Here is a 12,449-nt window from a genome sequence, read left to right on the forward strand (position 1 = left end):
TGGAAGAAACTTGGAAGTTTTCTTTTCTAGGATGCTTGTTTTATAGATGAAGAAACTGAGGCACAGAGAGAAGGGATTTGCTTGTGGTCACATACCTGATTCCCCTGATGAGACTCTTCTCGCTCAACCACACTGTGTCCCCCACCCCGTGTCCACAGTCACCATTCTGCTTCATCCATCCCCGATGGCCTTCCTGGAAGGGGCTCGGAGTCCCAGGCATCTAGGAAGATGGGGTGGTGGGTCTGTTTCCTCAGGAGTTCCTGGGCCACACTTGCCCATCCTGTGGCTGTGGGTTTCCACTCTCCTCTGTGTTCTCACACCCTGCCCCCTCGGCCTCTCCATTCTCCAATGGCCGTAAGATGTGCCAACGCCAGTACGGCTCAGCCGAGTGGCCAGGCCAGGGCACCTGTGCGCTCCAGAGCGGCCTGCACCGTGGGCCTTGTCAGGGCTGATCCCTGGGGGAGCTCGTCCGCCCAGTGGGCCTGCAGGGGCAGGAGCACTTTGTGTCCCTGTCCCGACCATCTGTCTGAGTTCTGGAGGACCTTGTCCCCTGACCTACTTTGTTTCTGCAGCTTGTGGACTACCGGGCAGAGTTCAGCAAATGGTGGCTTACCGAGTTCAAGACCGTCAAGTTTCCTTCCCAGGGGACCGTCTTTGACTATTACATAGACCCAGAGACCAAGAAGTTCGAGCCTTGGTCCAAGCTCACCCCCCAGTTTGAATTTGACCCCGAGATGCCCTTGCAGGTGAGCGGCTGCGTGGCCAAGGAGGTGCAGTTGTCCTGAAAGATCTGCAGTGACTTTAGCAGTAACCATGTATCGATGTCCAAGTGTTTGGTCTTGCTAGGAACTAGTCACCCCCAGCTACACACCTTTGCAGAGGAAACCACAGGTGTGATGAAGACACAGGCTGCCCTAAAGGCTGGGACACTTAAATCCCAGACCCAACTGGCATCCTAGGGGCAGAGAGGAGGAGATGGCTGGGGCAGAAGATTTTAAGCTATATTAGAGACATCAGAGGGCAAGAGACAAGACTGGGGGAGGCGGGTGGGGAGGCTCCCTCACAGCTGTGGGGAGCCCCAGGAGTGAGTTGTTAGGATGGTCCTACCGTGGAGATTAGGAAGACGCTCCTGACCTACACTTGTCTGCGGAGCTTCTGAAATGCTCCAGAACATCTTGTGGAGCGTCTGCTTCTCCCTGGAGCCCACCCCTGGCACGCCCATGTGTTCCCGCTCCAGGCTTGTTTGGTGCCCACCAGCGAGACCATCCGAGTGTGCTACTTCATGGAGCGGCTGCTGCAGCGGCGGCGGCCCGTCATGCTGGTGGGCACCGCGGGCACCGGCAAGTCCGTGCTGGTGGGAGCTAAGCTGGCCAGCCTCGACCCCGAAGAATACCTGGTGAAAAACGTGCCGTTCAACTACTACACCACGTCGGCAATGCTGCAGGGTAAGGGGGCCTGGGGCGGGGCCCTGTCACCTAACACAGAGCTGGAGCCCTGCTGGTCAGGTGTCTTCCCTCACGCCCCTGCCTGCACACGTCCTCCCACACGCCCCTAATGCACCTCCGTCCCACGTCTCCAGCACCCGTTAGCTCTGCTGCCGCCCTTTCTCCCCATATTCTTCCCTGGGCTGGTAACTTCCTCGAGGACAAGGTGCTCAACACGGCAACTCAGCACCTTGATGACAAAGAGAGGTATAAGCCATGAGGAGATTTGCAGGGACTTGCAGACCTCTGGCACCAGAAGTGTCCCTAGAGATCGTTTAATTCACCCCTGGTATCTTATAGATGAGGAAACTGAGGCTCAGGTAGAAGGATGTGATTGCCCAAGGTCACCACCAAGTGGCGAGGCTGGCATGACACGCCCGGTCATCTGACTTCACAAGAAGTGTGCTTTTCCCCGGGTGTGTACACGCCGGGCTCTCCCATGGAGATGGGCCCACGGCGGGTGTTTTCCCTGCTGGACGTGCTCACTCCTTAGCTCACTTAGAGCAGGGTCTCCTCTTTCAGAAACACTCAATACATGAACTAAGAAGAGCTCTCTTTTGAAGAAGCCTGCAAGCCCATCTCCCAAGAAAAGGCAGGGAGAAGCAGGGCTGGGGAGAACCCCTGTTCTTACTTCCCAAACAGTGGCGGCCCCGGCCCACTCTCTGTTAGTGTGCTTGGGCCTTCCCAGGCGACACTACAGAGCATCCCACCCTGGAATGCAAACTCCACCAAAAGTAAGGAATTCAGCATATGGGTAAGTGATAAGTGAACCTGGTACTTTTCATCTCTCCCCACATCACTCAGGGCTTAGGCCGGCAGACTTGCAAAACAGGCTTCATTTGTGCCACCCCGGCTCAGCCTGGGCCATTTCACCCAGTCCTCCTGCGACCTGCTTGGTGTGAACCCCAGAGTCTAGCACTCTAGTTTCCCCAGTTCCCCTGGGAGAGACCAGCTCATTTTCCCACCTCCTTTCTGCAGTGTCAACAGCTCTTCCGGGATTAGGGCCCAGCCAGCTCCAAATGTGGGTAGGGGGTTCACCCTCCACCTCCTAGAGCAGTTAAGTGCCTGAAGGTGTGGACAAAGGTTAAGGCTGTCCCCACCTCCCCTTCCCGACAGAGAGACTTCTTCACCCTTGTTATCACCCCAGCCTCTGGGCTTCATCCACTCCCGTGCCAATCCCAATCCAGCAGCCGACTGTGGTTCTGACATGAATGTTCACAAGTGAGACAAAGTGAAACACCGAAGACATGTCAGAACTTCACTAGTTTGCTGAAGATGTAGGCATCTTTTTGAATACTGAAAAAATCGTGTTTCGATTTTTTGTGCTCTTCACCATGTAACAGCAACAGGCATGGAACACTTTTAAGTTTAATCTGCATTATTAACAAACATTGTTCTCTATTATTTTCTTAGGCCTTCAAAAAAAAAAAAATCAAGCCCTGGTTTGTAGCATTTGCCAGTTTTTGTGGTGTGAATATTCCCATCACAGCCAGTTATAAGCTCCCAGGGCAACGTCAGTGAGCGTGGAGTCGGGAGGAGACGTACCGTAGCTCTCCACGATAAAGCACTCCCTCTGTACAGATGCAATGGAGGAAAATCATCTCCAAAGCATAGATCATAGGTCAATGTAGTAAGATAATTAGCATGTGATGAGTTTTGAATATTTATTACTACTGTTTTTATTATAATTTACTTAATTATAATTTTATCTAATTATCATGTTTAATTCTCACAAAATTTTCTTGATTTCAATAGTCAGCTCCAGGAAACCACTGGCTTAGTCTTTATTTCATGAAACCTCGAAACCATCAATCGGCCAGTGCCATCACAGTCACCTGGCAGTGGTTTCACGTGCCTGGCTGGTTTCATCTTAACTCTCTGTAGTTTGCCTCACACAGTTACTCTTTCTTGTCCAGGGAGGATCTATGCTTATTTGCCGTGCTTGAGTCCAACAGCCGATCAGATTATCAGCTCTGCCCACTTACCCTGCTACTACGACTGCGCTAATCATAGTCATAACAGCTGACATTTACCAAGCACTCACCAGGTGTATGTCAGTCATTAATCTTATTTCAGACTTCTGTATTTCTTTTACTTATTTAATCTTGTCCAGCTCTGTGAATAAGTACTTACATTACCTCCGTTTTATAGATGAGAACCAAGGCACAGAGAAGTTAAATAAGCTACCCTAAGCCACACAGTAAGCAGTGGAGACAGAATTTGACCCCAGAAAGTCTGACTCCAGAACCTGTGTTCTCACCCACTAGGCTATAGTGCCTCCATGGTAAGAAAATACTTTGGAAACTGCAATAAATACTCAAAATTATTACTATTAGCATTAGTATAATTCAAATTTTCCAGGGGAGTGATATTCTAGAACTCTATTAAATGGTTTTATAATGTAAAAACAAATTTTAATAGAGGGTAAAAATGTATAGCCAAGGAAGAGGAGATGAGTTTCTCGCACTGTGCTGACCTGTCGTTTCTTCAGGACTTTCTCCCTCCCTCCTGTTAGAACACAGAGAATCATTTAAAAATCTCAAAACGCTGTCAAATAGAGCCAGGATGAACACTGGCTCTTGCTGCCGCCGGCCATGCACCAGAACACGGCACTTTTTGTCTCTTGTTAATTCCCTGGTGGCTTCTCTGTAACATTAGACCTCGAAGCCATGCCCCTCTCTCACACGGGGGGATGCAGGGAGCAGCTGCCTATAACCTCCCCTTCCCAGAGCGACCTAGGAACCGGGGAATCCACCAAAGCCCAGAGCAGCCAGCACACATGTAAAAAGTCCACACAGTAAAGCTCAGACCCTTGACTCCAAAAAGTGCTGTGCTCTCCTACTTGGAAGCTCCTTTGTCTTGCTTTAGTCACAGTCCAAACAATCTTATTTGGCTTCTTAGCTTAAACCACTTTAAAAGCAACAAAATGGCAGAAGAAAGGGTGCCACCAACAACTAGAAAAGTGCCAGCCAGAAATGCCACATCAAAGAGGGAAACAGAATACTAAAAAGGAGATGCATGAGAAGACAGCTGCTCTAGTGTCATTGAATGAAGAAGCAAACTGTTGCGCCCCCTTCATTAACTCGTTCCTCTTTTCAGCCCAGTGTGGCACAGTCTGCTTTAAAGGACAGGTAGCACACCCAGACAGATGTGCAAAATGTGTGTTTACAATGTGTCTGTAACAGCAAAGGATGGGGAACAGCCTAACTGTGCATATGAGGGAATACTGCTGAGCAGCATCAGGAAGAATGAGGACATTCTGCATGTGCCGAGTTGGAACTATGTCCAAAGTTTTGTTGAGTCAGAAAAGCAAGATATAGAGCAGTGTATACGGTGTGCTCCAAACTGTGTCTTGTTTTAAAAGAAATATATAAAAATTTACTCACTTATATGATTTTTTTAAAAAATATGTAAAAATTTCCATAGATATAAGACACACACACACCCCTGTACTTTATGTATATACTTAGAATATCTCCAGAAGGACACATGAGAAACTGGTAACAGCAGGCGTCCCTGGCAAGGAGAACTGGTTGCTGAGAGGGGAACAGGGAATTACTTAAACTTTTTTTCAAACTATAAAAAATTTTGGGCATGCAGAAAAGTACAGAAAATAATATAACAGATGCCTGTGTACCACTACCCAGATTTGACAGATGGTGCAGTGTTGTCATTTTGCTACGGGTCTTAGCACTGTGAGCACAGCTAATGCACCACCCCCTTGTCCCTTCCTCCTCCCTGCCCCTTATTAACCGGAGTACTAAAGTTCATGTGCATTATTCCAAGTTTACACATTTATGTACCCCTAGAATATACAATGTGGTTATGTGTATTAAATTTTTAAATACATGCCATACTACCTTCCTTTGGCAACTTACGTTTTTAATCATTGGTTTAATAATGCAGGTCTATCTCATTCATTTTCTCTGCTGCATGGAATTCCGTTGTGTGAATAAATCACAGCTCATTTATCCATTTTCCTACTGAAAGGTAGCATAAGTCGTTTTTACATTTTTTTCCTTTTTTAAAAAAATGCTGTATTTATTTATAATTAACATGCAATAAACTTCACATATTTAAGGTGTGCAATTTGGTAAGTTTGGAAAAATTTACACACCCATGAAACCATCACAAAATTGAAATAATGAGCATAACCATCACCTCCAAAAGTTTCCTCGTGTCCCTTTGTAACTGCTTCCTCCCTCCCACCCTGTTCCAGGCATCCATTGATCTATTTGCTGTCCCTACAGATTAGTTTGCATTTTCTAGAATTTCATATAATAGAATCGCACGATATGCACTCTGTCTGGCTTCTTTCACTCGCACAATTTTCAGATTTATCCACGTTGAGTGTATCAATAGTTCATTCTTTTCATTCTTGAATAGTAAGATAAAACATGTAAAACACTCAGAATGATTCCTAGTATACAATACGTGCTTGGTAAATGGAAGCTGTTATTATAATAATATTGACAAAATCCTTCTCAAATTTAAGAATCTATATTGTACAATAATTTCTAAGTCTCAAATGCCAAAACAAACAAAAAAACCCACAAACTCCTTTGGTTTGAAAAAAGAGCTTAATATAAACTATGCTGAAACAAAACTAATGTTTTTGGAAGAAATATTCCAGCTTCCCAATAGGCGATAACTCCCCCCAGCAGGTCAATTCCTGGAGGTCTTCAGGGGGATATTTTGCAGCTCACTTATCCTGTTGGCCCATCGGATGCTATTTTTCTCAAAATTAAATGTTCCTTTATAGAGGAGGCAGCTGTTTGATAATACCTGCATCTCTCCTCTCTTTAATTACATTCATTCTGGAGTCTCCGTTGAGTACTTTTCTAAACACAGGCTCGGAACTCCTTGAAATACAAATGAGGACTGTGCTTCAGGCACTCATAGCCCACCACGTGTAGACAGCACACACTTTCTTTAGTGTTTACAAGCTGCCAACCCTTGTGCTAAGGGCTTGACCCCCTTTAGTTCATTTAATCCTCCCCAGCCTATAAGACACTATTTCAGTAATGCTTTTGACTAGAAGTAACAGAAAATCTGACATTAGTGGCATAAACAGAGGTTTTGTTTTTTGTTTTTTTTTTCCCACACAACATGAAATCCGAAGATAGGCAGTTGCTAATGCTGGATGAGTGGCTCGATGATGTCAATGCTAAAATATTTGCTATTGTTCCCTCAAGGTGGCAGAATGGCTGCTACTCCAGCCATCACATCTGCATTCCAAATAAAGGGGAGAGTTAGTGCCCATGTCAGGAAATGATAGCTCTCCAGAAACCCCAAAGATTTATGCCTAGGTTTTACTGTTGAGAACTGTGTCCCATGGCCACCCCCGCTGAAAAATGACTGAAGAGAAATAGGCTGGAAATGGTGTTCATCACAGATCTGATGATAGCCCCATTTTTTACAAGATGATCAAGGGAAGCTTAGGGATGCTAAGGACTTCCCTCAAAGTCACCCTATGAGTTAATAGCAAAGCTGCCTTATTTCATCAAGCTATAATGGCCTTCCATTTTGATAAGACCAAGTCATGCATCTTAATTTTCATAACAGAATGCCAACTTTGCTTCCATTCCTCTGTTATCTAGAGCACACGGATATCTTTCCCTTTAATAATAAATGTAACAGGCCCTTCAATCAGTCATTGAAAAACTCAGCCTTCAGTTGGCTACCGTCCAACACATGCACAAACCACAGGTTAATAACACTGACCTCTCAAGTTGGGAGAGACAGATTTGTGTTCATCCTCCAATCCACCAGCCTCTCTGAACTCCACAAACCCACTGCGTTGATTTCATTCCCTTTACTGAGTTACAGTTTAATGGTTCTACCTTGGGTTCTGTTAAGGGTTAAAAGATAATACTAAGTTATTTTTATATCTTCTTCAAAATCTCAGACCATTTTGTAGCCTGATATATCTTTCGTAAGTATCCATGATAAACACCTCTTAGAATTCAAACATGTTTTTATATAAAAGACAAGGTGCATTTGTACCAGTAATCTTGGATCACATGGCCATTATGCTTAAACACAGATTTAGTTCTGAGCTTTCAAGCAAGCAGTTCATAAAGGCAAATGTGAGATAAATTTTTATTTGGTTACAGTCACCATGTCATCCCAGATTACTGGCCCAATTAAGTTTCTTCCTATTCTATATTGTTTTTCAAGCCCTATTTAGCCTTTATTTTACTTGGGCTACTTTAGATCTCTTTAAATACCTTGAGCCTCTGCTTATTTTTGTGAAAATATAAATACTTTTTTTAAGATAAAAGAATTCACAAAAACACACAGGACAGTTTAGAAACAGAAAAGGAGGAGCAAAGAACGTGGCCAAGGCCTTGCTGAGCTTGCGGTTTCAGTGCAAAAGGAGAGAAACAAAATCACACTCATTACAAGCCTGAATTCTCTTCCCATCCAACTGGGATTTGAATTATTAGCTCAACAAATATTTGAGTGTTTAATTACACTAATTATATACGAGCTCAGCTGTCTGAAACTTTGTGTAAAATGCATCTCTGTAACCTGTTTATTATAAAGCTTAAGGCTGGACAGGACCCTAACAGATCTAATCAAATGCTCAGCCTCCGAGGAGCACTGTGCTGGCATTGTCACAGACGGACAGCTCTCTTCCACTTAAACGTCTTCCATAAAATGGGATGACACAAATCAAAGTTGAGTCATCAAAGATTTATCATCATTCTACTTGGAATTATGGAAGGTTCAAAATACAGCATAATGAAATTGAAAAAATGTATTTCAGACAATACAGACATAATTCCATAAGTTTTGGTACGTCCAAATTATGGAACACAATGCAGCAATTAAAAAAATGTTTTAGGAGGATATTTATTATCATATAAAGAGGTTACAATACATTAAATAAAAAATATATACAAGCAGTATGTTCATTATAATTCTGATTTTGTACAGGAAAAAAAGCTAACAAAACAAATGGACTAGAACAAAGTATACCAAAATATTGAAAGTAGTGCTTACTGGCGGGTGATAGAATTATGAGCGATTTTCACCTTCATTATTATGATTTTATATGCTTTTGGATCTTTCTAAAATGAATATGTATTATGCAAAGTATGTTATTTTTTCAAAGAATAAATGCAAAGCCCTTACAAGATAACTGAAGAGTCTTAACACATGAAAATTAGAGAATATGAAAGGAAAATAGCTCAAACAGATACACAAATCATGTCACACAAAGTAAGACATGATTAATTATTAATGACCTCTGTCGAAAATATGATGCAAGCAATGAGTTGACTAAACTGAGAATTTCTCAAGGACGGAGCCATGTCATTACAACGTTTAAGAAGTAGTTTGCAGCAGTGGTTCAGTGAGGTCCCATAGCCAGGGAAACCCGGCTTAAAAGCCTGCCTTTGCCACTTAGCAGCTATATAACCTTGGGTAAAATTTTTTAGTTTCTCTAAGCCTCAGTGTTCTCATCTGTTAAAAGTTTTCTAAGAGGTAATGATGACATATCACAGAGCTATGTGAGAGGTGGATGATACAATGCCTGTCAAATGCTCACCACAGAGCCGGGTAATGCCCCATGGATAAATGAATGAACTGCTCTGAAGTCCAGGGACTGCCCTAAGTTCTGAATCACTGGGACTTGAACAGCCAGGGACAGCCTAGAAAGGGGCAGGATGTGAGGGGCTCTCTCGCTAGCTGAGATGGTGCAGCATTGGAATTACCACCTACAGACCTGGATTCTAATTCTAGCAAGGTATTCCACCTGCTTCGCCTCTCTGTCCTCAACTGCAAAATGAGGATGATAAGACTTTCTTTGCCTGTCTCATGGGATTTCTTATAATAACAAAACTCATTCGTTCATTCCTTAATTTAATAAATGATTTTTGAGCACCCTGCTATGTGCTACATAATGTCCTAGGTCCTGGGATTGTGCTAACGAAGAAAGCAGAGAAAAATGCCTATCGTCTTAGAGTTTAGATTCTACCATGGCGGGGTGGGTGGGATAGCAAACGAGAGAAATAAGTGAAAGATAGAGAATATTAGTTGGTGATAAATGCTCTGAAGAGAAAGGAAGCCAGGACTGAGGGTGAAGGGTGGGGATTTTAATTTTAGGAGTGTACCAGGGAAGGCCTTACTGGAAAAACGGCATCATAAATGCCTGATGGAGGTGAGGGGTCAAACCGCGTTGACATCTGGAAGAGGCTTCCAGGCAGAGGAGATAGTGAGTGACCAGCACAACAGAAACAGGGTGGCTGGGGCAGGGCGTGAACAGGGGACCAGGAGGAGAGATGAGCAGAGATGCAAGGTTGGCAGAAGTCTAACCGGACTGGCTGTTGCTCCCAGTGTGATGGGCTGCCACCAGAGGGCTGAGAGCAGGGGCCTGGCGTGATCTGATTGACACTTTACAGAAGTACCGCTGCCCCCTGTTTGGGGAACATAGTGAAGGGGGTCTAGGGCAAAAGCCCGGCGACCACTGGGAGGATGTGTAGTTACCAGGTGGGAGCCCACGGACAGGACAGTAGCAGTGCAGATGGTGGAATGAGATAACAAATGGGAAGCCACTTTAAAAATTAAATTGCTCTTCAAGTGCAAAATGGCCGTGAAATGATGGCCGGGGAATGGCATGAATAAAAACACAGACCCTGGCGGGGCGGCAGCTCCTCGTGACTGAACCCCAAGCTGTTCCATATGGGTCTCAAGGAGAAATTCAGTATGAATGTAAAATGAACTCGGGGCTGGGTGCAGGCTTGAGTCTAGACTTGGTGATGACAATCAGAGCTCAGAAACCTGGGGCGAGGGCCACATTTCTTCACATGTCCATTTGTCCAGCGTCTTCAACATCAACACTTTTCCTGAAACTCAAACGCACTTCCCCTCCCCCAGTTCTGCCTGGAAACAGAAAAACTCACCATCACCCCTTCCTAGATGTGACGTACAGCAGAGCTCGGCCAAGAAGGGATAAAAAAATGTGTCTGTCTTTCCCAGCGAGCCTTTCTTTCTCTGGAGAACTTCTCCGTCTGAGATGTTCCGGTGCCCTCCAAGGCCACTTCTTGCTGACTGACATGGTCTTCTCCTCAGCGATCCTTTAAAAGCAAAAAGAGCTTAATCAACCCAAATTACAGGGTCTGCTTAATTCCAGGGGTTGAATTATGACTTGAATATCATTGCCTTGGGAGGAGGAGAAACAAGTCTTCTGAAGAAGAGAATTTCCTATTAGAAGGACTACTCTCAAAAGATGTCCTTGCAGTCCGTTAATTATATTTCATTTTGACAGATCTCGCATATAGTTGTTATATCTTTAGGGGGGAAGAAGGTGTTGGGTGATTAATTGGTTGATAGTGTATGTTAATTGGATGCTAATTAAATTTAAATTTAATTCTTATTTGGAACACTTAATTTAACTCAGAACCAGAAAATTAGAATATTCAAGCTTCTTGAAGGAACTTGTCTTTCTATCTGTCACCTTCATATATCTATTGACACTTTCTGCTTGTTTACAAACTTGTTTTTCAAGAGAAGAAATCAGATGGCTCTTAGAGCTTCCAGCTGTAATAGGAAGTGTTGGTTCTTGCAATCCATAAATATTTAATTGCTTTACTGAAAAAAAAAAATACACATGTCTCCACCCTATTACTTAAGTTTGTTCTAAACAAGCCCTGTCATGCTGGGGAACTGTGCTGTTTGATTCCTTCCCTTTGGCTTGATAATTGAAGAGTAGAACCAACTCTAGAAATGCACTTGGATGCTCTGGTAGGGCCAGAAAACCTGAAGGCAGGAGAGGGAGCCATTCAGGACACTGGAAGCATCGGGGAAATTCTCTGAGGCTATTTTTCCTACTCCCCATCAAGGAAGACCCTACAAGACGAACTCTCTGGGAACACTGCTGGCAAAATATCCAGTGATTCCTCTTGTATAGCCTCCGCGTGGAAGGGGCCTCTGCCCAGCCCTGCAATGGGAACCTCAGCCTTTATGTACGTTTGCTGTCTTAGGTAGAGAGGGCAGGTCCACCAGGATCCAGTTACTTGTAGATTTCTGTGCGGTAGACTACTCTTCAATTTCTAGTCTATAAACAAAGAAAACTGGGACCACCATATGACAGAAGGAGCTTAGGCTTTGAGGTTTAACTGCTCTGGTTTGTAACCTGCCTTAGTCAAGTTCTTAGTTCTTCTGAGCCTCAGTTCCCTCATCTGTAAAATGGGTAATAGCAATCTCGCCGCGATGTTACAAGGATTAAATGAGATAATTAATGTTTGTAAAAATTCAGCGTGGTGCACACAGTGAGACACTCAGTGCCTAGCATGTACTGTCACCATTATTGCCTAGTAATTTCAACATCACTTTCTGGTCCTGTAACCTGAATCTGGTAATAGCTGTTGTTGTTGTGGTCATTGCTGTTGTTTGCGCGCACGCACGCACACAGACACGCACACACACGCAGGCAGCACCTCAACATCTGTGCTGTCTTAGTACTGCCCTGTGAGGTCTGAACCTCCTTCCTTCACTACCTGGATCTCTCCTCAGGTGTCCTGGAGAAGCCTCTAGAAAAGAAGGCGGGCAGAAATTATGGCCCTCCAGGCAACAAGAAGCTCGTCTATTTCATTGATGACATGAACATGCCTGAGGTGGACGCCTACGGGACAGTGCAGCCCCACACCATCATCAGGCAGCACCTGGACTACGGCCACTGGTGAGGGGACCGGGCCAGGGGCAAAGCCTGAGGCAGGGCTGATGGCCAAGCCCACCCTGCTGCAATTGCAAACCCCAGCTTAGCTCTGGTGCCAGATGAGAATCCGCGTGGTGAGCCAAGCCCCCATGCTATTCTGTTTCCTGCAGTGCTTTCAGATGGGGGCGTTAATATCCACATGAAAAGTTTGGCCAGAGAAGGTATTGAGTTCCCATTTTAGGGAAAAAGAGCCCACTTTTTTCTTTAAGACTCATCTCAAAAGTCACCCCTCCCGAAGTCTT

At 44.5% G+C, this 12,449-nt stretch overlaps 1 protein-coding gene across 1 annotated transcript in view; it reads left to right on the top strand.

The window, feature by feature from the left end:
* Nucleotides 1-12,449, top strand: part of DNAH9 (dynein axonemal heavy chain 9) — a 306,203-nt gene that overhangs the window by 141,830 nt on the left and 151,924 nt on the right. The window contains exons 37-39 of the mRNA XM_069483261.1: nt 573-746; nt 1,238-1,445; nt 12,006-12,171. Of these exons, the coding sequence (XP_069339362.1) occupies nt 573-746; nt 1,238-1,445; nt 12,006-12,171 (548 nt within the window). The remainder of the gene's footprint in view (nt 1-572; nt 747-1,237; nt 1,446-12,005; nt 12,172-12,449) is intronic.

This window comes from Eulemur rufifrons, chromosome 9, assembly GCF_041146395.1.
Source record: "Eulemur rufifrons isolate Redbay chromosome 9, OSU_ERuf_1, whole genome shotgun sequence".
NCBI lineage: Eukaryota > Metazoa > Chordata > Mammalia > Primates > Lemuridae > Eulemur > Eulemur rufifrons.